This window comes from Boleophthalmus pectinirostris, unplaced genomic scaffold, assembly GCF_026225935.1.
Source record: "Boleophthalmus pectinirostris isolate CB_2022bp ecotype Guang Dong unplaced genomic scaffold, ASM2622593v1 HiC_scaffold_3, whole genome shotgun sequence".
Classification (NCBI taxonomy): Eukaryota; Metazoa; Chordata; class Actinopteri; order Gobiiformes; family Gobiidae; genus Boleophthalmus; species Boleophthalmus pectinirostris.
The window spans coordinates 22,017,358-22,044,407 of NW_026571299.1; the positions used below are offsets into that span (position 1 = coordinate 22,017,358).

At 38.0% G+C, this 27,050-nt stretch overlaps 1 protein-coding gene across 2 annotated transcripts; it reads left to right on the top strand.

Moving 5' to 3' along the window:
- Window positions 1–68: 68 nt before the first annotated feature.
- Window positions 69–27,050, top strand: LOC110165789 (SRSF protein kinase 1-like). 2 transcript variants are annotated; one of them, XM_055160827.1, is made up of 13 exons: window positions 69–145; window positions 663–717; window positions 14,647–14,798; window positions 15,426–15,534; window positions 15,901–15,988; window positions 16,113–16,200; window positions 16,909–17,015; window positions 17,141–17,306; window positions 20,531–20,556; window positions 22,000–22,327; window positions 23,880–24,275; window positions 26,668–26,762; window positions 26,853–27,050. In XM_055160827.1, exons 1-13 carry the CDS (start codon window positions 133–135, stop codon window positions 27,033–27,035), a joined length of 1,806 nt encoding a protein of 601 aa, XP_055016802.1. In that variant the 5' UTR covers window positions 69–132; the 3' UTR covers window positions 27,036–27,050. The 2 variants fall into 2 exon arrangements, with proteins under 2 accessions (XP_055016802.1, XP_055016803.1); XM_055160828.1 differs by having other exon boundaries at window positions 22,003–22,327.

Genomic DNA, 27,050 nt, shown 5'->3' on the forward strand with positions numbered 1-27,050 from the left:
AGTAGTTTATCTGAGTATTCCAGTATTTCTGACAGTCCCTGAACGCGCCTCTGTGTTTGACTCTTGGCGCACTCCAGAAATCCGAACACTTGTACCGGCGTTTGAACGCAGCGTGTGTCCCCAGTCTTCAGCATGGAGAGGAAAGGTACAGTCCACAACAGCACATTATAAACCACGATCTCCTCGTTTAGACCACGGGAAATGTTTCTTTTAATCCGCAAATCCATCCGAAAGTGTGTTTACCTGGAGCGCATTAACCGTTGAGTAAAAGTGGAACCACGCGCTTTGCTTTCTGTAGCTAGCAGTAGCATCGTAGTTAGCATCACATTAAAGCAGCACATTCCGACACAACTTCTGATCATTTCAGCTGGACAGTGCAATCGTACTGCTTAAGGATACGCCAGGAATAAAACTGGTAAATCCAAAATGTCATCAAAACATGATATATATACGGGAAGTGTTGTGATGCTAAAGCCACTTGTGTTAGCATTGGGAGCTAACCACCTGCTAGCACGCCTGAGAACTACAAAAACATCAACAACATACAAGACACATAAGATGCTTCTGTCATAGAGATATTTCAATAATCCATGCTGCTGTTAAATGCACTGTTGTCATTGAACCTAAAGGTGGCTAAATGTTCCACCTGTCTTTGCTTTTAGTGCTCGCATTGCAAGCCAGAAAGAAGAAAAGCAAGCCAAGAAAACCCGCTAAAAGGTATGTGGGATTATTTTATGCATATGGCTTGATCTTTCCGGGATTTAAACAGATTTGTGCATTGTCAACATTCAGATGTTGTAGTGCAGGAAGAGCAGTTTTTCCAACTCAAAAACTGGGACTCCCCGTTTTGTGGTGGTTGGTAATAATAAAAAAGTGAAACGAGTGTGTAATTAGATTTAGATTTAGATTTTATTTGCACATATTGTTAAAAACATTTCAAACAAGTAGTAGGAAAAAAATAAAATAAAATAAGACTGCCGGAAAGAATGAGAAGACCTCCCATATAAACATTCATGATCACTCAAGTTGGCTTTCAGTAGTTGACATATTAAATATCATTAGAAGACAATGTGTGTTTTAATTGTCTTTTAAAATAATCCAGTGAGGAAATTGATTTGAGATTCTGTGCTAAATTATTTCAGAGGGTCGACCGCTGAACTTGAGTGTTCTTTGATTTGTGGATGTTCTGCACAAGGGAAGATAAAAATCTCTGTTGTGTTTCATAGTATAGGTGTGAACATCTGAAGAGTACATTAAATTAAGTTTTCAAAAGTTGTGGGTAAAACATTCGATGAATGCACATACTTATACGTGAACAAATATAATATATGTTTACATTAAATATGGTCAGAATGATATTTTCTGAACAGAGGAGCAGATGAGGACATTATGAATAATTCATAAATCTTAAAAAAGTCTTTTGTATTAATAAAATCTTGTTGAGATATGTCTTACATGCAGTACCCCAAACCACCTGACAATACATGATGTAAGGATAGATTAAACTATAGTATAATGTCATCATGCCTGAAACATTTGTATAGGAGCAAACTTTACTCATAATACTAAGTAATGCTAAATGAAGGAAAATTGTTGCTCTCGGCCCATTCATGACTAACATGTGAGACAGTAGTCACATTTTCTTTGTGTTTTGGTCATTTTTAAGCAGTTTTTCTGTGTTTTACTTAAACAAATGACAGTTTAAGCCTCTCTTTACTCTTGGCAGAGGTCAAATTGGTCAAAAATGGAGACATCTGGGACATTTCTTGTATAAAACTGGGACAAATCACTCGTTTGGGATAAATGTGCTGGGACAGGGGATGCAGGGCTCAAAACTGGGACTGTCCTGGGTAAATGGGGAGTGAGTTGTTCTGTTGTAGTTATTTGTCTAATTGCATTCCAGCTCTCTATACATATTTGATATGATCTCGCGCGCCAAATATAATTATATCACAGGCCAAATTTGGCCCCCAGGCCTGAGTTTGACATGTCTGGCCTAGAAGGTAGAAAAGTGCTATCTAAATGTGACTGTTTAATACAAAATAATAGTAGTCTTTTACTAGTTCTGATATAGAGCAAAACCATTATAAAACTATTCAGGAAAAGTCAAATGTCCTATATTTTCAGTTGTAATACCTCCTCATTACCGTATCTAGTTTCAATACAAGTTTTGTTATTATTTAGTATCCGGATATCTTTTTTGACAACCTCACTATAGTGTACCATTACACTGTTTGATGTAAACCCTCACATCTGCCAAGTGAACATTTTATACACTTTTGTATAGATTTGGATTTCTGAATTGGATAGAGGTGCCAGCAACAGATGATTCAGCCTTTTTAAAAACACAACTCTCAAATGTGAAACAAACAGGAAGCCAGTGTGGAGAGGAGAATGTGGGTTATCTTGTTTCTTCCTCTCCGGAGCTGTGCTGAGAAGTCAAGTTAATTCAAATGGTACTGTCATAACCACAATTCCTCTTACCCTCTCCTCTTTCATCTCTGTCTCCCTTTCTCTCTCTTCTCATTCCTTGCTCCATCTCTCCTGTCTCTCTCGGTTTCTCTCTGTCTTCCAATCCCCCCTCGTATCTCTTCAGTCCCTCTCGCCCATCTCCCTCCCTTTTTATCTTGCATTCTCTTTTCTTTCTCTCTCTCTATCTCTATGTCTCTCCACCTCTCTCTGCTTTGCTCAGAGCTACAGAAATACCCTGTACTGCTCCTGGACTGTCCCTTGTGTCATACATGTAGCAGTTCGCTAACATCTTCCTCTATACTAAATGCATGTTGTATTAAGTCTGATTGGGGTCATGTGGCTTTTGGACTGGATCAACTCCCTCAACTCAGCTGTGGTCAAACTAGCCTCTGGTCTAACATGCAAGTGAGTTCTAATGCATTTATAAAATCGATTTTATTGTTGCTATGTACAATATGGCTGTAGTCCTCTAATTGTTAAGTCAATTAATTGGTCGATGGAGTTCGAAGTGACCAAAATTGACATCAGTTGGCTAATCATTGTATTTAGATAAGGATTTCTGCAGGACAACAGCAGAAATGAGAAGTGAGTGCATGAGTGAGTGAGCTGACCATGTGGTATTATTAAGTATTTATCTGTAAACAGTCAGATTAAATTTATAATTCACATGTTTATAGAAATATATTGTTTTCTAATACTACTTTTTGCATAAATACAGTGTTGGGGAGTAACAGATTCCATGTACCGGAGTTAAGTAATCAGAGTACAAATTATGAGTAACTGTATTCAGTTACAGTTACTGTTTCAGTGAGTAAGTAAGGTAATTGGATTACAGTTACTTTGTTGAAATAAATGGATTACATGGCGGTATTTTTCCGTTTTTACATTTTGGGCTAAACCAGGACTAAACCAGAACTAAACCAGCAGTAAAACCAGGCCTAAAACCAGGTCTAAAACCAGGTCTAAAACCAGGTCTAAAACCAGGTCTAAACCAGGACTAAACCAGGTCTAAAACCAGGTCTAAAACCAGGACTAAACCAGGACTAAACCAGGACTAAACCAGGACTAAACCAGGACTAAACCAGGACTAAACCAGCACTAAACCAGCACTAAACCAGCACTAAACAATATGACACTTAACAGTAGGTGGACATAATTTCAGGCAGCAGTGACCTCATATATAAAGCATTTTTCGACCAATAATATTTTTAATATGTTTAAGTAAAGACTGGGCTTTTTATTTTCTTTTAGCAGACAAAGCATCTCATGTTAAGATCCTCGTCTTTGCTTCTCTACAGTAAAACAAATGTCTGTTCATCGAGACTTGAACTCAACAGACAATTTAAAGAGAACAAACATGAATTTTCAGGATGTTGTTGGTACATTCATGTCGTTTTAAAAACCATGACAATATCAAGTAATCCAAAGTATTCAGATTACGTTACTCACTACATTTTGGGGTATGTAATCTGTAATCTGTAGGGGGATACATTTTAAAAGTAACCTTCCCAACACTGCATAAATAGCAGTTTTTGCATGAGCTCCCTCTGCAGGTGCAGTCTTGTGAATGCAGTTTGGCTCAGATGCAGACATGCGGAATAGTTTGGAGAGCTTTTTAGTTTCTGACCCTTTTTATTCCCCTAATTGATCAGTTTTTAGTCCAGCAAGAATGTCTTTAATTGACTCAAAATGTCTTTATTCGACTACAGCCCTGTGTGCGTGTTGTGCTTATTTTGGTTTGCACATCTTTTTGAATGTTGTGTGATAGTTAGACTTGGACATAGACAAACTTTATTGATCCACAAGGGAAATTATTTGGACACATCACAACATAATGTAATAACAAAGAGTAAAAATTTAAATGATAATAAAACATTCTAAGTAAGTAGCAAAAAGGAGTAAGAGACAGGTGTCAGATAAGGCATAATTATATAAATGTATATGTACAAGTCAAAATAAAATAGAAATATAAGTAATTCAAAATCTCAGGTATATACAAGAGGAAGACCATGCGAAAATGATATATTATATAGTTATGCAATACGAATGAGTTCAGGTTAACTTAAAATACTTAAACTTGTACTATAAAATAGATACATAATAGTACTATGAGTGCACAATTGGGAAGAAATATATAATTGCTGATTTTCTGACCAGCTTTGTGATTAGATTGGTGATTTATGTTTTAATAATAGTATTTATTTAGTTCATATTTTAAACAATTGTAGAAGAACTGACAAACTGCACAAGAATGACATGCACAGTTTGCGTTCGTTGAAATGGAAATTTCGATCATCTTGAGATTCTGGTGGCCCTAAATGGAGAATTCCATTTAAAATATGTGAAATTCACTTTAATAACAAATCAGGTACATTAGTCAGTTTGAGCTTTGGAAATGTAGACAGACTTAATAATAGTTATTCAAATCTGTGTGTGAAAGTGAACAAAACACAACTTTAGGTAGTGTTTTTTTTTTTTTTTAACATGGTTTAAAGCTCACAAGAGTCAGTTTTGTGTAATGGGACCTTGTGAATTGCTATATTCTAATGTGTATTGCTGCAGTCAGTGTCTCTGTGCTTGCACCAGTCTGAAAGTGGAGTTCAGTCATCACTGCATTTATTACATAACTGTTAACTCTTGCCTTCTGCACCTCAGACTTTGCAGCTCTGCATTTGATATTCCTCCCTAAAAGATCATTCAAACATCTAATCATTCTGTATTGATTGTGAGGATTCATATGGGACACCTACAGTAAGAAGAAGGTGTGGAGTGAGTTAGCTGAAGATTTTGGTGTTTATAACTTAAAAAGAGAGATTACACTCATGATTCATTAATAAATGGCATAAGTAGTAGTTTGAGCATGAACTCCCCCTGCAGGTGTAGTCTTGTGAGTGCAGTTTGGGTCAGATACACACAGATATGGAATTGGTTTGAGATCTTTTGCCACGCCCCTTTTTCATTGACTAATTGATCAGTAGGTCTCTAGTCAATGTTTTAGACTTTATTGACCCACAAGGGAAATTACTTGGACACCGAAGCTGAAACATAATTGAATTTTGATTGCAATTTCTATTTCTGTGTCAAACGATCTCCAAACACATATAATTGCGTTGAAACGAGTAGGCTTAACAAAGTTTATTTAGGGATATTTTTTAATATAGATAAGTATATTTATTTTTTGTTTTTTAAACATGGTGATTGTAGAACAGCTGGATATATAGTTTATTTTGTACACATTTATGTTTTTCTGCCTTATTTCATGTTCAAAGTATATTTCTTCATTTTACACGTAAAACTGCTCTAAGGTTCATATTTGTAGGCTATATTATTTTTCAGTTTAAAAGTTTTGCATCAATAATCAATAAAGTGTTTTTTGAGAGAGAAATGCTGAATAAATGCATTATGTAACTAAAAACTAATCTTGTTAATAATTGTGATTTAAAATAATTGTGTGAAATTATTTTTTTTCCATAATTGTGTGGCCCTACATTGATGTAACAAAAATCTAAATGGTACAAAATGCAAAATAAGTAAAATAAGAAGGGATTTTTGTCAAATAAAGCATAATTGTACAAGTAGAATTAAAATATTAATTACATCTAGGCTATATACAAAAGCTAATGGGTTAAGATTTTGAATAACTATCTTTAAATAAACTTAACAAAAAAATTACACACAAAAAAAATAAATAAAATTAAAAATAAAAAAAAATAAAAATTTAACCCAACCAGGACAGAATAAATAAATAAATAGTGACTCGTTGGTGTCACTCTGCTTTTTGGACCTATTTTGATTGATCAAAAAAAACATTCTTAAGGGAAAGGGAATCACTGAGATGTACTACTTACTGTATTAACAGTATTATGCTATTGATAATCACTTTCTGCTGGTATGAATTTTGGCACAGTCTTATGCCATGTAGTAATACAGGAAGTGCTCCACTGTGTTTTCAAACACCATACACCTACACTAGAATCATTTAGATCATTTCAGCTCTGGAATTGTCAGTCTCTACTGAACAAGTAAAAGGAGCTGTTAACTTGAAAACTACCACATCATGACATCACAAGGTGGAACAGAGCATTTTGAGCTTTGGAGATGTAGACAGACTATTAAGGGTTATGTGAATGAAACAAAACACAACTCCTGGTTTGTTTTTGATGAGGAAACGGCATTCTAATGTGACTTAAAGCTTACAGGAGTCTGTTTTGGTTGATATAGGAGCTTTAAACTGGCCAAATACTGTAAACACAGATTTTTTTTTTAAGTATTACTCATTTTTTGCCCAGTGCAGGAAAAACAGTGGGTCCTCTGCTTATTCTGCTGCTGCTGTCGTCCCTCACCTGCAATGCAGTGCTGTTCCGGCTGCAGCCAATCACGACGCAGCTCTCAGGGAAAGGGGGTGGGTCCTAGAGCTGTCAACAGCCAAGGAGACTCGGCGGTCAGATGCAGAACAAGCAAGTATGAGAGAGAGAGAGAGAGAAGGAGAGAGGGAGGGACAGAGACTTAGCTAAACGTGTACAAAAAGTCAGTCTACGCTAGTGCTACAATCCTCTACTCATATTTTACATTGATTTCTTCACAATAACAATTTTCTGATCAACTTTTCATTTTTGGGACATTAAATCTTGTATTTCTTACATGGATTAAGATTTTTTTAACCTTGCGCACGGTCTGCTGTGCCACTTCTGTCCATGGGAATTCGTGCTTCGTGCAGGTAAACACAGGTGGAATTACAGTGACATTTTTGCTGTCAACTTTACATTTGATCTTATTCAAACAAAACCTTATATTCCACGCATAGATTAAGCCTTTTAGTGTATTTTGTTCTGCTTCTGTCCATGAGAATTCAAGCTTCCTGCAGGTAAGTGCAAAAAATTTTTCCCATCAACTTTTCATTTTATAGTATTGAAAACATCTTAAATTTCATGCACAGATGAGGCCTTTAAGTGTATACCATGCCACTTCAGTCCATGGGAATTCTAAGATTCATAAAATGTTCATATCAAGATTAAAAATATATTTTGTTACTAGAACAATAAATATTTGTGTATAGGAAAATCACAGTTTTATTGTAATTTATGGTCAGGGAAGGGTCAGTGTTGTGGTACTGCAGCATGGGAGCAAACTTGACACAGGGCAAAAAATACGTATGAGGTTTTCCATTTCAGATTTTATGTCTAGAGATTTGGGGAAAATGATGAAAATGTAATTAAACTGAAAATGACCAACTTAAAGGTGAGCGTATTGGAGTTTTTTTTCTTTCCCCACTAACTTGCACAGAAGGCATTAAAACAAGCTTAAGTACAGGGCCCCATAACAGATATAACTTACTATATTTAAATCTGGACCAGGACTAAGCTTAGGTCTACTCTTAGTACTAGACCAAGGACTGGATTTGAACAGTTTCTTCTGAGACTGCAAATTAAATTTTGTATAAATAGTGCGAGATGATGATTATTATTATTGCACTGATGAAAATACATGGATTTTGCAATTAATGTTTTAATGTCAGAAAATGTAACTCATTTGGAGTTGGGCAGAAATGATTTAAGGAAAAAATAAAAAATCTACGGTTCTGTTTTAATAATAGGAGTCTGTTCTAAGTTCATATTTTAAACGCGTCCAGATGAATTCACCGAAAGACTGAAATCTGAACTGACAAAAAAACTAACACAAGAATCACATTTCAGAGCATGTTTGTACAGATCTTAACTACAGGGTTAGACGTTTTTTCATGCAGAATAAGACCGAGATTTAGTTGTTTGTGGAGGAAATGATGGAAATTCAAAAATTACAGCCTTTGTCATTTTCTAATTGCGCCTGTTCAAATGTTGATTCTGTTGCGATTTCTCTTGCAGCCCTAATCTGCAGCCACGACACGACTGCAGTGTGTTAAGGTGAAATCGTTATTGTCCTTAAGTGAGCACTTTGCTATGCGCTGTTTAAATGGCACGTATCATTTCTCGTAGCAAATTCCTGGATTATCTGACCTGTCTATGACTATATTCAAGCCGTGTTCACCAGATCAATATGTAGCTCTGTATACGATTCTTATTTATGGCTGATGCTGCTCGTCCACACAGGATCAGCTGATGCACAGGCCACAACAGGACAGTCAAAACAAGGCTACAGTAGTTTAGTATTATTGAGGGGTTTTGTGCACTCTGGTATTTTTTAATGGTAAAGTTAAGTCTGCCCTGTTTATGTTGAGGAAATTATTATTGAAAGTTGTTTTTTTGTTTTAAAGGGCCCATATTATGCTCTTTTCTGATCTGGAGTTGTTTTGTTTTATTCTCACATTTTTAACACACAAATCCTGTATAATTAGGCTAAGTTATTTCTCCAACAGAAAACACTCTGACCCACTTGTGATGTCACGTGGTAAAACAAAGTATTAGAACATACACCTTCATAACCTTCATTAGAATCACTTGGGTCATTTCAGTCCTGGAACTGCCCATCTCAACTGAACTAAAGGTAAACTATAGCTATTAACTTAAACGACCTGATGACACGAGGTGGAAGTAGTGTTTTACTACTCAATATCGTATATAATTTTGAGTCTTGACAGCACTAATGCAGTGTACATTATATAATATGCTATTCAAATTTCAACCAAAGGCACCAAGGGAAATGCAAATCTAAATCTGCTCTACACTATCCTCAGGCTCACACTGCACCTGGTCAAACTGCAGCACAGTGTTGGACCGGTCTTTTCGCGGTGTGACGCTCACACGAGGACCGGACCTCTGCTGTGCGGTTGTGGTCGGCGCGTTTGAAGGCTGCATGTTTGAGACCACGTGTGATAACTATTCACCTATTTAACTAATACATAAAGGACTTATTTTGACCTCAGAAGTTGCTTAGACAATACTCAATAAATCACACATTCTGTTCAAATACATGAGGAAAAGTCATGCACAGGAACTTTTTAATTATTCTCAGGATGTTGATTGTTTTGACCTGTAACATTCAGTGCATTTGTGAATTGATTCTTGTGCAGTGGAGTCGTGTGATCTGTTCCACAGCTGTTTAACATGAGGCCAGGCGCTAAACTGTTTTTGCTGACACACTTTCACTCATAGGTGCCAAAACAATTATAAACCAATTAGCTCAGCACGCTCCTGCACACACTAGCAAAGCTTTTTGAACTACAGTGGTTACAGTGAGGGTTAAATAACAGACAGTAAATACACAGTTTACTCAAAGCATGTGTGAAGGCATTCAACCACAGATAGGTCTTTCCCAGTACATTTCCTAAAACTGGCACAATAATCCTAAAGCAGGATGATCCCCAAACTGAATGTAAATGTCCCATTACGGCGACTGCTGCTCTCAGTCCAGTCACAATGTGCTGTTTTTATTCTATTGTGATTCACTAATTTTCTCTTGAATACAATTCTATACTTGAACATGTTATTGGTCAGCCTCAGCAGTGCTCTGAGTGAGTGACAGGAGGATTTAACCAATCCTAAAATATTCATTTTGTGTATATATATATATATATATATATATTATATATATATATATATTTATTTATTTTATTTTTTTCAGATGACTTAGTTATCTGTTAGACTTAGTTTATCTCTTCAAAAAAACAAAAACAAAAAAACATACATTTACATAAATGATGATGATAATAATTGTGATCTGGCTTCAAGGGAATGGTGATGTAAATGTTTTGGCATGCAGCATGAAAAACTGGTTGTTAGGTTGTATTTGTATCTGTATTTATAAGTAATTAGTTGTTTATTCATGTCACTACAGTTCAGATGTTACTGTAGTACAGAAAAGTAAAGCTAAAGGTTTACCAATGGTACAAAGAAAAAGTCCCCCCTTATTTATCCCCCAAAATGATGGTTCAGTCTATCATGTGCTGAACGTGAAGTCGGTGTAGTAATTATCAGAACAGGTCTGACCACAACACTGAAATGGTTACAGTGAGGATTAAATAACAGGACAGTAAATGCAGTTTACTTATAGCACACGGTTGAGGACAGCTGCTTAAGCCATGAGAGACTCTTTATGGACACCAGATCATATGTGGCCTGCTCCACTTAGCTCCTTAAAAGTCTGCACTGCTCCAGCAAAGTTCATTTTGTTTATTCTAGACCTGATCGGGACTGTAGGTTTTATTTGGAGCTGCACGACATGAAGAAAAAAAATCTACTGTATATATTTCTATCAAATATTTTGACCAGTTCTCAATCCAATTTAAATTTGTCACATTAAAATAAACATATGGCTAAACATAAACAAGACTGTTAATCTGTCTGCAGTTTAAACAAAACAAGTCTCTAGCTCCAAACCAGTCTTTTCCTGGCAGAGGATTGGCTGTAGACCTCCCCACTAAAACTCCTTGACCATTAGACAGAACTGGATGACTCCAGACTAGAAAAGGAGTAAATGCACAGTGTTTTTTGTGTTGTTAGTTCTGGTTTAGGTTCTGAAATGAATTCTTTCTTGCACATAAAAAAAAAAAAAACATATTAAAGTGTAACTTTTCTGATGGAGGATCCTCCAGATGTTTTGATGTTGTTGATTAAAATCATACTCCATTTTCATTCAAAATGTGAAAAACGGAACAAATTAATTTTAAACTGTTGGTATAAAGGTGAACTAGTGGTCCAAGTTATTGCTCTAGTCTGTGTTTTTCACAACTTTGAGACTGGAGAGGAGTTTTGCTATGGCAGTAAAGCTAACAGCAACTTACATGCTAACGTGTACTTCCTGATTATAAGACAATAAAATACTTTCTAAGTGGGTACAGCAGCAGTAGACTTGTTTTGACCTCAAGAGCTGCTTACATTATATCTATTACTGGGGCAAGACACATTTTGCTCATGTACATGAGGGCAATGGTGTAGAGGGTAGGCTGGTGTTGTCACACTATGTCAGCACCAAGGAACAGACTCAATACCAATTCCAATGCTCCCTCATTGTAATCCCTCAGTCGAGGGAGTCCAGGTTGCTCAAATGAGTATCTAGTTTCTATACTAGTTTTAATGTCGATTAGTATCTGATTTCTCTGATTTCTGATACTTTTGCCAACCCACTGGCCCTTTTAGAGGAGACATGAACATTGTTATTCAACAGGTCACATACTTAAGTGGTAATAACATGGAGCACTAATGCTACAGTCACCATCACATCATTACATCACCACTATAGGCTCTTTACATAAAGCACTGCTGCTCTGGTTCATTATGCACAACACCACTTGTACATTTAGATCCATTTAATGACATGAGACGTTCAGCACTTGGCTTAAACTTAAATGCTGTTAGCTTTGAAATTACTGCTGCATAAGCTTCATCATAAGTTAATTTGTAATAGCAATGTCTAGGAGTGTGTATTTAAAGGACCTGTATTACAATATTTTCTAATTTGTTATGTTTCCTTACCACAAACATACCTGTTTTTTTGTTTTGTTCCATTCACACATGTTTAACACACAAAGGCCTATCTGCTTAAATGTGCATGGTCTGCTGATACTTGATAAGAACTCCTAAGAACAAGAAGTATTGTGTGGCAGAATGTTCTTATGTTGCTGTTATTTATCTCTCAAGTAATGACAGAACAACTTTGTATCAAAAGCTCAATCATTATGAGGCTAGACTGGACCGACTACAACCAGTAAACACACATCAATCTATATGTCCATCCAGGATAACACAAGGACCGATATTTTAGGACCAATATCCAAACTAGTAAATTGGATTAAAAAAACAGTGTCACTTTTGGTGTGTGCCTTATTATAATATTGCTAAAAGCTCTCAGGAGTCCCTTTTGAGGAATATAAGACCTTTTAATCAAATTTTGACTGGAGTTTTCTTAGTGTAACAAAATGCAATGCACTTTTTTTTTTTTTTTTTTTTTACTGATTACAGGCCAGTTACAGTCAGTTGTATATGCTCATGACAATACTACAATCATTTAGTATAACTGTTGTTACCAATAGGTGTTCAGCTGGTCTTTTCCGTTTAATGCCGTTCTGTTATGTCTTCAGTTCTTCTTCATTCTATTTGTGGCTTGGCTTCAGTGGGAGGTTTGAAAAGTGACTCACACCTCCTCCACCTGTGAGGCTGTGATGTAGAGACGGGGACAGTAACATATTACCTCCTCCAACAGGTAGAGAGCGGGCTTTCTATCTTTAATAGCCTTTCCCTGCTAAGGGATGACGTCAAATGAAAACAAATTAAGCAATGCAGTCTAAACCATGTACCCCCCTCTGTTCTGCACAGAGCTCTCTGAAAGCGACGAGACGGGACATCGTGATTTGAATCTGATTGTCACCACAGCAGAACAAGCCGAGAAATGTAACTTTAGTGAAAACTGTGCGAAGGGAATTACTTTGTTTTGGATTTAACAAACTGTCTGTATATCTACTAGGGATGGGCATTCGATGAAATTTTCTTAATCGATCGTCGGAAGAATTAACGATCGATTATCGATTAATCATTAACGTTTTTATATTAAAATGATCATCATTATTATTACTATCTGCACTACTAATCTGCATAAATAAATTCAACTTTACGACATATAAACCGTAACGACTCTAGAGCCACATCAATCCGTTTAACATTATTAATTATTAATGTGTTTAATTAATTTTTGCGCAACTCTCACAGAAACAAAACTTAAAACCGCATCGCTAATTTGCATAAACTAAGCGAAGATAAAACTACAGCTCTTGTGTCGCTGATGCGGTCAATTTCTGTCGGATTAAAAGACATGATTCAGTGGAATACAGGTTAGTGTGACCATATTTGCGTTTGTCAAAACCAGGACACCGTACGGGGGGTGGGAGGTGGGGACTCGTCATCGACATTGCGCGACTCTCACCTGGTAAAAACTTTTTCCCACTGGACACCGAAACATATGTTCCTGCTTTGTACACTGTGCACATGGACTCACACTTGTCCCGAACGCAACGGAAAGCGTGGACTTTCTTGTAGAAGTCATTGTTAAATACACATTTGTGCTTCGGTACGCTGCAGACTGACCAGATGTTTGTGTTTGCTCGCTCCTTCAGAGTGCAGAGAGACACATGCAACCTACATTCGGTTTGTCGATTAAAATTAACGTAATCGACGAAATTCTTAATGATCAATTATCGATTAATCGATTAATCATGCCCATCCCTAATATCTACATCTGCTAAAATTGGCTGATTTACGTGATGTTCGTTTGAGCACTTCACCTTTGACTGCCTCATAAATATTGTGAGAATTGTTTGTGCGATGTAACGTTTTACTTAAATGTGACCTTGGGGCTTATTTTAACAATTGATCAAACCAAGGGCTGCAGAGAACGTTCATGTTTTTAAGAGCAGGCTCTAGACCACCTTTTTAGCTTAGCTTTTGATTGAAATCTTATACTTTTACTTGTTTCTATTGTATTCATTTTATTATGTTTATTTATTTTAGACATATTTTTTTTAGGATTTCCAGTGTTTCCTCTGTAGGAGCCTCTGCATCAGGAGCGGAGGTCGGCTGTGGCTGTCGGGGTCTGTCCCGTGGGCTCTTGGTGTGGAGGGTTGGTGCTTGGGCCTCAGGTGTCTGGGCTTTGTCTCTCCCCTGGGCCCTGTGGTGGTTCCTGGTGGAGGTGGACGTTTCTCTGCTCCTGATGTAGATGTCTCCTCTGATGCTGCTTTCTCATCTGGTTCGCCTGTATTCAGCCTCACATTTTACTATGTGCGGTTTTATGTATTTTAGCATGTTAGTGTGTGTGTGCGTGTGTGTGTGCATGTTTGTGCTTATGGGAGTGTGTGTGTGTTTGGGTTGTCTGCTTGTGTGGGGTTGGGGGTATGGTGGTTGGGTAAGTGGGTGGGTGGATGGAAATGTGGGATTGTTTTTAATCACTGTAAAGCACTTTGTGTTACATTTTTATATGAAAAGCGCTTTATAAATAAAGTTTGATTGATTGATTGACCTGATGCGCACCAATAATGCAAATTTACCTGGATGATCGGAAGAATATCTCACAAATGGCTGCCCTTCCCTGATCTAGCTGGTTAACCTTGTAATGCACCATGAGCCCGGTTCAAATATGGTTCTGGTATAAAACTTTTGAGAAATACCACTTGAGATATCTGTGCTGGATGTAGGTTTTTTCATTTCACGGTTTGGTTAAAGATCTGTGCTTGTTTTTCTGTGTGTTCCTCAGACCAGAGCCTCCCGGGCGCGGTGGTGGTGGTGGTGGAGGAGGAGGAGGTGGTGGGTCTCATGGACAAGCCGACTCTCCTCTGCCCGAACAGGACGAGGAAATCCTGGGATCAGACGATGAGGAGCAGGAGGACCCAAATGACTACTGCAGAGGTAATCTCCAACTAATGATGATGCAGTTGTCTGAGTTCTGTTCATCCACTCCCCACACTAGATATTACAGGAGCACAGCTGCCCTGGGACTGATTGACACGCTTTTGGCTGCATCTGCCACAATGGCCTCTCCAACCACCACAAAACACAAACTCATTGCAAATTAGCTTTACCAGAAAAACACATACTATTTTTTTATCCAGTCAGAACCGTGTACTTTGACAAAACGCCAAAGACGTGCAGATCTGGAGCCATATCCTGCCGCTCTGAGCGTAATTGACAGGTAGATTATCCAATCAAAGAAGCATAGGAGAAGATAAGGGGAAAAAAATAATACAAAGGACTGAGAAACGGCAAATTTCTGCAGACTCAACAATCTCAGCACCAAACTTTTATTTATTTTGAGTAAAAGAAGCTAAATATTTTCTTTTGAATGATACGAGAACAGAGTGTGGTTGTACAGAGGTTTTTCACGCTCTGGTCCAATTCCAGGCCCTTCTGGATTCAAACAAAATGTAGTTGGGCTTTTGATGCTTAGGAGATGACAATAGAGAATGAGAGATTTGTCTAAACTGAAACCAGCACTTGATTTTCCCTTTTAATAATTGTGTTTTGTTTTCTGAACAGGTGGATATCACAATGTGAAGATCGGGGACCTGTACAATCAGAAGTACCATGTGATTCGAAAACTGGGATGGGGCCATTTCTCTACTGTGTGGTTGGCCTGGGACATCCAGTGAGTAACACCTTTTCATCCAAACTATTATATTGACAGAGGGGGTATTACACTTCTGTGGGGTACTAACTACTTGCACATCACATCAGATTTGTGGAGCTGAGCCTTGCACAGAATCTTACAGCTAACATAAGGTTTCGAATAGAGCTTGGGAGAGATCGCTAAAATACTCAAACATGTATGGATGACGTCAAGAGTTTTTTTTGTTTTTTTTTTTCCAGGCGTGTATTTGATGAGGGAACGACGATAGAAAGTAGAAAGTTCCAACAAGTCAATTTTGCATAATACCCCCTCTTTAAAGAATATTACACTTTGCCCATTAAAAAAATAAAAAATCTATATTTTTGCCATTTTATTTGTTTTTAGGGAGAAACGTTTTGTGGCAATGAAGGTGGTGAAAAGTGCAGAGCATTACACTGAAACGGCCATGGACGAAATCAAGCTGCTAAAAATGGTAAACCACAAATGTTATTATCGTTATGTATCATTTCCCCCCAAAATTGCTCTTCTAAAACTTAAAACTCTTCAAACTTGTCTTCTCTAATAGTTTTACTGATATTTTTTTATTTTATTTTTAGGTGAGAAACACAGATCCCAATGACCCAAACAGAGAGAGGGTGGTCCAGCTTCTTGACGACTTCAAGATTTCTGGTGTAAATGGAACACGTATCCTTTACATGTTTTGTCTTTACTTTATGGCCATTTATTCAGACTTTTTTCATGATAATATCACAAAATGCTACCTGTCTCCTTTTACTTTTCCTACTTATTTTTTACTTCACCTCTACATAAAATCCACCACTTTGGGAATGTTGTAAGTTAAAATTAAACCAGCGAGTGGTGATATCACATTTTTATTAAAATGAGTTATTAAAATGTCATGTTTAACAGCACAGTGATTTTTCTGATGATGGTCGGTTTGCACATTATTTAAGGAGTTTATGGAGTTGGTTCATGGAGTTTAAAAACACATTAGAGCACTTGTATTACCACATGACATCACAAGGTGGAACAGAGTGTTTTCAGTTTGAGAGCAAAACTCTGTCTAAATATGCCTGGTTTGTGTGTTGAAACAAAACTCTACTCGAGGTCTGTTTGTGAAGAGAAAACAACTTTATGATATGGGCCCTTAAGGTTCAGAAATCAGGTAATAATAAGATTTGGGTCTGCGTGTAAACATAACTATTGAAATAAACATATCTGATTGCTGTTTTTGAATCTGGCTCACAGTGTGTCTGAGGGAGTGACAGTGTGACTGAGGGAGTGGTGACCAGACTGTAAATAAATGCGATATCATGGACGTGCCAGGGCGGAGCTATATACTGATGTACTTTTTTATTTTCAAGTTGTCCTCCTTGACTTGTGTCCCTTCAGATGTGTGCATGGTGTTTGAAGTATTGGGCTACCACTTACTCAAATGGATCATCAAATCCAACTACCAGGGCCTCCCCCTGCCCTGTGTAAAGAGCATCATCAAACAGGTCACATTAAGTCTACTGTCTGTCTGACCCCCTCCTCTGCTCCTCTGCTCCATCTGACCCATCTGACCCTCTGCTCCATCTGATCGTCTCCTCTGCTTAGTCCTGATTCCTCTGTTCTTGTGCAGGTGTTGCAGGGCTTGGACTACCTCCACACCAAATGTAAGATCATCCACACAGACATAAAGCCGGAGAACATTCTGCTGACAGTGAATGAGGCGTACATTAGAAAGATGGCAGCCGAAGCGACGCAGTGGCAAAAGGCGGGTGCAGCTCCTCCCTCGGGATCTGCAGGTAACAGCCTCTTTTATTAACCTAGTGATCTCTCCCGGGCCCTATCCTAACCTTCTTCACATTAGCAGTATGATTCTATGCACTGCTCCACCCACAAGCCTATGTCACTCATGCTCCCACATGACAATTTCCATAAATATCCAAAAAACATGATTCTAAACTATGCGCATCATCTTAACAAACCTGATGCCACGTGCAGAGGTTTTGTAAGCAGGATTCAAGTTGATTGTGCTGTGATAGTGCTCTGAATAACATTTATATATAACAAATACTTATACAAAGAACTTATTAAATAGATTATTAAATGCTAATTGCCCATAGAAGTTTAATACCCCCTCTTTAATAGATTTTTTTGATAAACTAATACAAATGATTTTCAGTATTAATTCCAAGAACACATACAAAAATGCTGTTAGTGACCAGTAAGCGGATGCGGTTTGGAGCAATTTGAAATGACTGGATCTCAAATTAAAATTTGGTTAAATACTTGATTCTTCTAGGCACTAGAAATTTACTTAATATTTGGAAAGTGTTGCCCAAACTCATTTTTGTAAGCAAGTTCTAAAATGTGAAAGAACAACACCAAGAGATGTCAATGTATTTCATTTACTGAAGTATGCATAACCATAAATGTCCATTGTGAGGAGCTTAAACCACTGCTTTCTGTAGAATCCTCATTGCATTAGTGGCTCTGTGGAGATCTGCCAAAACAAAACAAAAAAACGGACTGACTAAAATGCTTAGTTTTAAGTTATTCAGGGTTTGTGCCAAATATATTATAAATATAAATATGTCTCTCATGGGATTTAGTCCTTAAAAATAATCTAAAATGTTTAAAGGTGTATTATGTGACTTCTGATGAGAGGTTTGCCATCTGCTTGTCTCTATGGAGATGTTTTCTTGATTGCTTTGCCTCATATGTTCCAAAGTATAGATTTATACACATCATATTAAACATATATTGCATGTATTCAGTTACAGGAACATGTAAAAATGAATCAGTAGCTAACATTGACAGGGCAGCCACAAGGTATTAAATGATCTTAAATTTCATGTTCCTAAATTAAGACCTTAAAAAGTCTTAAATTATGTTGTCCAAGTCTTATTTTTTTCACCAAGGACTTTATAAATATTTTTAAATTTCATTAGCCTATTTTTTGTATACTCAAACCAGGCTGCAGAGCAATGTTAAACGGATGGAAAAAACAACAACAACATGAAATCACATAATGTGAATGAATGTCTAATTTGGAGTATGCGCAAACAATACTTTGGTTTTTGGCGCCAGCAGCAAAGAGTAAACAATCAGTTCCGTCTACACTGCCCAAGATGCAAAACACTCATCAGATCTGCTCACGTCGCATACATGTTTACGTCACATACTTGTTTATGTCACATACATCACCACCTAGCATCACCACCGAGCTGCCTGGGATGTATACCCAATTCCACACACTTTTGCGTCACCGTATGCACACAGATTTCCTCTCAAACACACTCATCTAAACACAAAATAAAAAGTGAAGACGCTGCGCTACTTTTGTGTCTTCTGTTCAGACCATCATCATCTAAACATAGACTAAGATTCTAGATATAGTACTGTAGTTGGTTGGTCATTATTCGAATTGGATCTGGTGTTTTTCGCCTGCATAATGGGTGCTGTGACGGAGTCGCTCCGTCCGAGCGCGTGCTTACTTAAGCACGCCCGAACAAGCCCGCGCTAACTACCCACCTGTTTTCATTCATTCCGCACCGTACCCGCTCTGTTGCTCACTCCCCGTCTGTCCACTCCGGTCCCCGCTACACATTTTCCGTCCGCTCACCACCGCCGTAGCCTTGGGTGCACACAAGTCCGCTGCCAAATCCTTCACCTCCATAACTTCGTCTTCCATCTACCTATCCGCATTATCCATCCCCTGTCCTCACGCCCCACTGGCAAACAGAGCACTGATCTGACACTTCCTTTTTCCGGTTTCGTGCGCGGGACCTTCGCATGTGACGTCACTGCGACGTCATCACCAAAAAAAAACACAGTTAATAATAAAATATTAATTTCTCATTTCCTATTGCTGCTACAGGCGCAGAGAGATGGCCATATAATTTACTATATTTTTCTGGGTTTTTCCTTATTTTGTTGTTATCAGTAATTTGGGTTTTAAGGGTGAAAACCCACATTTCTTTGTTAATTGGCTTGGGGGAGGAGTCATGGGGGATAAAAGAGGGCCACTCTCCCTCCCTCAGTCAGTTCCAACCTGGACCTGGAAGAGGAAGGTAAATATACCAGAGATTTAAGCAGACTTTTGCTGGTGTGTGTGTAAATATTGTAAATACTTTTTCTTTATTGTTTCACTTTTTGTTGTATAGCACTCTTCAAACTTTCTTTATTTGGGAACTTTAACACCTATTAAACACTCCAAAAAAACATCCTTCTGACTACGCCATCGTTACTACAGCAAGATAGAACCCCGTCACAGTGCGCCGTTGGTCTTAATTTTCATTTACATGGTCTTAAAAAGGTCTTAAATTTGGGGTAGTCAAACCCGGGGATACACTGATTTAATAGGCCAAGTGCAAGATAGCAAAGTTGAATGCTTTGCTGTGGAACCTTCGAGACAAAGAAATCTTCATGGAGACATGCTATAGAACAACCACCAGAAAAGTTTCATAGTACCTTTAATACATAACATAACTCCATTCAAAAATTGTACATTACCTGTTTTGTAAAGGGAAAGCTCTGCATCTCTTCAGTAACTCTCCTGCCGGTGCTGATGAGTCATCAGTAAATTTTGTAAATAATTCTTTTGCCTCTGTGTTGGTGTCTGCTGCAGAGGAAACCTGTGATTAGTTCAGCTCTGGGTGACTCACTGACTCTCTGCTAATATTAGACCAGGACAAAAACTATAAAATGGTTAATAGGAGGGCTGCAAGATTAATCAAAATCCAATCGAAAATGCAGTTTGAATAGATGCAATTGGCAAATCACAAAAGCTGCAATTTTTTTATTTCCTCCAAAAACAACAAAATCTCCTGATTTATTCTGCGTAAAAACAGCCAACACTGTAGTTTAGCTCTGTACAAACATGTTCTGAAATGTGATTCTTGTATTAGTTTGTCAGTTCAGATTTCAGTCCATTTGTCAGTTGTCATGGACTCGTTTAATATGTGAACAGAATTTAATCATACACTCAGACTCATTTGATATTTTGTTGTTTTATGTCTTACAGTGAGTACAGCCCCTGCCCCCAAAGCAGTAAGTACATACAAGTATATTTGATCTATAATGCAAAGTACTTTTTAGAATGAAAGGAAAATGGAAGTAATAGCAGTAGTTACATACTTTCTTGGTTCATTGTTCATTGTCTGATATGTGAAAGGAACTGTATGTATCCAGCACTCTTGCAGTTTTAAAGACATACTAACCTGTGTCTCCAGAGTCTTCACCTGCAGACAGACTCATCCAAGTGTTTCATTCTCAGTTTATGAACAGACCAGGCCTCATGTGAAAGCTCAGAACCTCCAGAATTCTCTCCCTGAGCTGCAGAGGCTGCACTAGGACTAACTCATGACTGTTGCAGGTGCCTGGGGTTTAGGTAGAGACCATTCACATCAGAGAGAGATATTTTAGGTTTAGACCAACTGAATTTGGGCTTGGAACCTGGCAACACAGATGAGAGACTCGTGAGGCTCTTTCTGCTTTCTGATTGGATAATTGCCTTGAACCAACACACCAAATTATAACATAAATGGTATGGCCATCGTGTCCCATGTTTTTGTAATTAAGAATAAATCAGCATTAGGGATGTAACAATATCCAAGATCTGAATCTCACAGTACAATATTATCAACGATGTGCATCTCACTGTATGATATATGTTACAGTATTTTGGAGAGGCTAATAGAATTGTAGATAAGATACTTTTTGCTTCTAAATTACCTTGACAACACTCATTACTATTATAATCTGAAGAATTAATGTAAAAAACACATTTCTTAATGTTGTCTGCATTGAAATGTATCATGGTGTATAAAATCCCCTATGTTTATTAGCTGTTGCTACTATAAAACAGTAAGTAAGTAGGTCTTTATTTATTATAGCGCTTTTCACAAACACATGTCACAAAGATGCTTTACAGAGCATTTTTAGATTCATTATTCTTTTTCTCCACATCTGGTGATGGTAAGGTACTACTGTATATATATAATTGTATATTGTATTGTATATAATTGTTATTGGTAAAAGCTACATTTCATTTAGACTTGCCTATCTCGTATCAGGAGACACAGTTTGGTCATGTTTGTTTAATTTCTAAATCTTGCAAACAGTTCCTTTTAAAGTCCAACGCCATAACTAATATAACTATCATCATAACAGTAATCAATCACAATAATCATCATAACATAATCAAATAAAACTAAAAAAAAAAAAAAATAAAAAAAGAGAGTGTATTTTGTTTATATTTTGACTATTTTTTGTTGCACCCTTACTGTGCGCCGGCTTGTTTCACCACAAACCTGACTTATTTGGCCTCCCGCTTGTTTCCATGGAAATGTTGTTCACTTGGCTATCCATAGTATGACATTAACTTATCTCCATGAAGAATGTTCCAGAGTATTATTTTCTATCCAAGGAATCATGCAGAAGACGTTCCACCTGTTCATCAGCGTCTAAAGTCAGCATGTCCACTGTTTTTAGCAGATGGCCAAAATGTCAAAGAACAAGAAAAAGAAGATGAAGAAGAAACAGAAGAAGCAGGCGGAGCAGCAGCGACTCCAGGAGGGCGGGGCCACAGCAGAGGATGGAGAGGCAGAGGAGGGAACAGTTGCAAAGGGAACAGCCACAGAGGGAACAGCCACAGAGGGAACAGCCACAGTGGAGCCAGCGGAGGAGGCAGAGGAGGAGGAGGAAGAGACCACAGAGACTACAGAGACCACAGAGACTACAGAGACTACAGAGGACACAAACTCATCTGTGACTATGGCCTCTTCATCCACTCTCCAGGACCTCAGCAGCAACATCACAGGTGAGACGAGCTAATGGATCAATGAGAATAGTCGAGGCTAATCTACTGTAGCTCTGGTCTTGTAGGCCTGTCATGATTTAAAAAAATAAAAATAAAATAAAAAATGATAACATTGAACGTACTTATGCTACATCAACTTTTTTGATTGATCTGCTTTGTATTTATCCCCTCATCAAAGTTGAGGCTTGTTACATTTTAGCTGAGATCTGCAAAACCAGATTTCAAAGCAGTATTCTAAACCAACTGTTTTGATTGGCCAGTTCTCTGCATGTACTTTTCTCACTTTACTCTTGATAATTATTTTAGCTTCAGGTTAAGTATGCCACACACTACAGAAGAATTTGCCTGATTTAGGCTGCGATTTGCTTCTCCCCAAGATCGGGGGCGGCGTGACCCCACTTTCTGTCTTTGTGTGCGATTTTGAAGCCGCTGCACTCCTCATGTGTGATGTCAGTGTGACTCTGAGCTGCTCTGTCAGGTCATAACCACTAAACATCAGCAATACTACGGCAACATCCAATAAAACAGAGCATCAGGAGCAAAAGAGGGATGCAACATACAAACTCATATATTAGTATAACGAAAACAATTATTACTCACCTCTTGGTCAAGTTTAAACTGCAGTATTTTCTTTCATATTATTCGTAGAATTTGTCCTCCATAAATAATGACCCCAGTCCACAAAACGGCGCTCTTAATAAAATTTGAAGGTTTCTTTAAAAGTAAAAAGGCCAGAGTAGTTCCTCACGTGTTTCTGTTTACATCCAGAGCCCAGATCGAGGTGAAACTGCAGATTAGTGATAGTGACTCTACTTCCACAGGACTTTATCACCAATCTTTTATTCTTTAAAAATCATGTATCTGAAGTTTTGCACCACATTTCACAAAGAATAATAACACAGTTTGCAACAGTTAGTTACATCTAAATTAGAAGTGCAGAGCTCTGATCTTTGAACACTGAAGAGTCTCAGAGCGACTGGTTTTACTGTAGACAGGAAACAGTTGACAAAGTTGCACTCACAACTTATATATATCCGGTGGTCGCAGACAGATCCCACTGCAGTCTTTGAGATCAGAGATTTAAAATATCATAAGATTCTCCTCGTGTCTGTAGTGTGTGCTTTTTGTTGCACGTTTAAAAAAATTTTAAGACCAAAAAGTCCCGTAGTTCATGGCTTTAGACTATTCTTTTCACTAAGATCCCTAAGATCTTAAATATAAGTGTTTATCTTCTACGGAAACTGTCATGAATTGTCACTGCATTTTGGATGGAATTTTCAGTGTTGACATAGTTGCTGTAATTTTATACTTTTCATTTTTTTCTCAAATTGATGTGAAACTATGATAAATATATACCACAGACACTATTCCACCAAAACATCTAAAAGGCGACCTGGTGATCTAAATATGTTGTTAGTAGTTAAAAGCCTGTAGAAATCAAATTCTCCCTCTTTAAGTTTAATGCTTTAAATGCGAGCATTATTGATTGCTTATTATAAAGCTGTCAAAAATCCACTTAAATCTTGTATTTGTGTTTATTTATTTTTTTTAGATCCCAACTCAGAGGAGCAGCAGTGTACACCTTCACCAGACATGCCTCAAGATGAAACATCTCACAAAGAAACATCCCAAGAAGAACTCAAGATGGAGGTCAACTGTAACGGACGCATTTCCACGACTCCAGACACCGAAACAATACAAGACCAAACAGAGGACGAGCAGAACGCTAACCAGGCCGACGCCAGCTCAGAAAACAACAACACGATAGCTAACGAAAGTGTGCAGATGTGTAATGGGACTGAAGGGGGAGAGGAGCAGCAGACCACAGCCGACTGTGAGCCAGAGGCGGGAAGAGACGACGAGACAACGACAGAGGAGAAGAAAGAGGAGGAGATGGAAACCCAAGGAGAGGCCAAGACCAAGGAGGAGGAGCAGGAAGCAGATAATGGTAGGTTTAGTATTATAAGCTGTACTGTTTATGGACACATTTTACTTTTAAAGGACCTGTACCTGACTGTTTTCAAGTATTTGAGCAAAGTTTGCACCAGTACAGATATAGAGGAGAAGCAGTTCTTTGTTCTTAGTTTTATATTGACTTTTTGAATTATCGCAAAACACTTTAGCATCAGAAAGTTGTGAGAAGCGCTTCTAAACTCATTTTGATGAATAATTAGGATGCTCAGAATGCATAAGGTGAAGTAAGGAAGAACACAGGACCACTGCAAACTGTTTACAATGAACTAGTTCTATTTTCATATTTTTAGATGGTAAAAATTAGGTACAGCTTTGAATGGACTGGCCCCAAAGTACATCCTGTTTTAGTCCTGGTTTAGCTCCTCATCAGCTGCTTCTGTGGTGATGAACTGACCCACCGATGCCTCATGGGGACCAGGTTGCTCTCTCTGATTGCTCTTGTTTTTGGTTTTATTTTGAAAAACGAATGAATGATACACCTGTTCATCCAAATTTACGACCCCGCGCACACTCTAAGGTTGGAGGTCCAGCTCCAGCTCGTGGGGCCTAAGACAAGATGTAAAACCAGGTAAAACCAGGACACGACCTTCTCTGTGGCCAACCCCAACACTCTGCCCCCCCACGTCCCAACAGCCCCACAGTGGAGAGTTTTAAGTCTCGTCTTAAAAACCCATTTTTACTCTCTGGCTTTATCACCACGTGAGTTGTGTGCTCCTCTGTGTCTTTTATTTATTTGATTTTATTTATTTGACTTATTTACTGCTATTTTATTTATTATTTGATTTGATTGGTTTATATATGATATGACCATATTTTAGCAATTTACCATTTTGTTTTCTTCATTTTCTGATCTCTGTGCAGCACTTTGGAAACTGCTTTGTTTGCAAAAAGTGCTATAGAAATAAAGTGGACTTGGATTTGGATTACAGCGCCTTTGAAAGTGTAAGGGTTATTAAAAGTGCACTACGCCATTTGTTTGATGTGGTGTCTCGTGCCTCCGTGGAGATATTACACTGTAGCTGCGTCTAGAAAGCTCCATAGTATTTTTAAAACATTTTTTTAAATTTTTTTTATAAAAACAAATATGGCATTTTAATGCCATACTATCCATAGTATGGCATTAAAATGACCACGGATTATTTTCAATCACTCTGACCCTCTCCTCTGTAGACCTGTAACGATAATCAATTAATCGTACGATAACTTGTAACAAGCTTGATAACTTTTCCGGCCATGATAAATTATATTTGCATGTTTGTTTGTTTTTCTTTCCTCGCTCTCTTTCTCAAAGAGACTGACTGTTAGAAGGCTTCTGTCTCTCTGACTCCTCTCATTTAACAAGCGTAATGTCACTTGAACCAATGTGCGCTGTGTTTTTATCAACACACTGGATGCACGCGTAGCCTGAGTGCAGAAAGCGCCGCTGTCTGTGCGGTGAACATGAAGCCACAACACAAGCGCCGCTGTCAGAGTGACAAAACAGTTCATCGCCGAATGGCAAAACAGGTCAAGAAGCCAAAACAACACTGGTGAGCAGGACACTTTTCAACAGCTACCTGCGTCAGATGCAGCAAGTGCGAAAATAAATGTCTCAAACCGCAGCAGCCGATAAACACAAACCCGAGGGACAGAACAAGCCTAGCCACCGGGAGAGCCCAAAATCCACTGAAACCATACCAGATACTGGACAGGACAGAGGCTCCCTCATAGAGAAACATGAACCTGTGTCACGGGTTAATACAAACATTTAAGACCAAAATGACGAGGCCACAGCAGCAGCCACAGAGAGACGAAACACAATATTCCAATTTAAGTCAGTGACTAAAATCACTTTTAAGGGCAGTTTTGTTACAGAGACTTAATCCATTTTATTTATTGCTTTGGTTGTGTTTGGTTCAACAATAGTTTATTCAAGTACATTTTTGTTAACAAGTTCTTGCTGTGAGCCAGAGTACATTAGGATATTCTTATGTTAACAAGTCTGTTTTATTTAGGCTTGTTGTTTTTGGTTGTCTTACAGTTCCTGTGTTAAATGTTCTTTAGAAAGTAAGGTTTATTGATCTTTGAAAGTGTGTGTTTGCATTTTTTATTCCATGGTCATTATATTAGTTGAAAATGGTCTCAAAATGTCAATATTATCGTTTATCACAATAAATTCTTGGTCAATTAATTGTCCAGCAAAATCTGTTATCGTTACAGGCCTACTCCTCTGCATCGTCTTCTCCATTCGACCCTCTCCTCTTTGCTCTTCCTCTAGGCTCACTCCTCTTCTGCATCCTTTTAGTTTTGGATTTTTTTTTTTTATCATCTTTAAACTATTCTGCAAAAATTGTACTTACATGTGTTTGTTTTTCTTCTTCTTCCAGAATCTTCCAGTAGTTTATTAGTGAACCCGCTGGAGCCCGTAAACGCTGAGAAGTTGCAGGTGAAGATCGCTGACTTGGGCAATGCCTGCTGGGTGGTACGTGGCTTTCGTCGACTTTTACAACAGCTCTTTAATTAAAACCTTTATTGATTTCCCAGCATGCCTCACTGCTGTTTCTTGTCGTAGCATAAGCACTTTACGGAGGACATCCAGACGCGGCAGTATCGGTCTCTGGAGGTGTTGATAGGAGCCGGCTACAGCACACCGGCTGATATCTGGAGCACAGCCTGCATGGTGAGGGGCTGGGACGTAATCGTGTTGTCACCACACCGTAACGTATCAGTCCTGACACTTTTTCCATGGATTTGATTGATTCACTTATTT

Excerpts from the sequence above, each read along its gene's own strand:
- LOC110165789 (XM_055160827.1), top strand. Across the intron at positions 14,799-15,425 it reads CCCAAATGACTACTGCAGAG|GTGGATATCACAATGTGAAG; the intron begins GTAATCTCCAAC and ends TTTTCTGAACAG. Across the intron at positions 16,201-16,908 it reads TTCTGGTGTAAATGGAACAC|ATGTGTGCATGGTGTTTGAA; the intron begins GTATCCTTTACA and ends GTGTCCCTTCAG.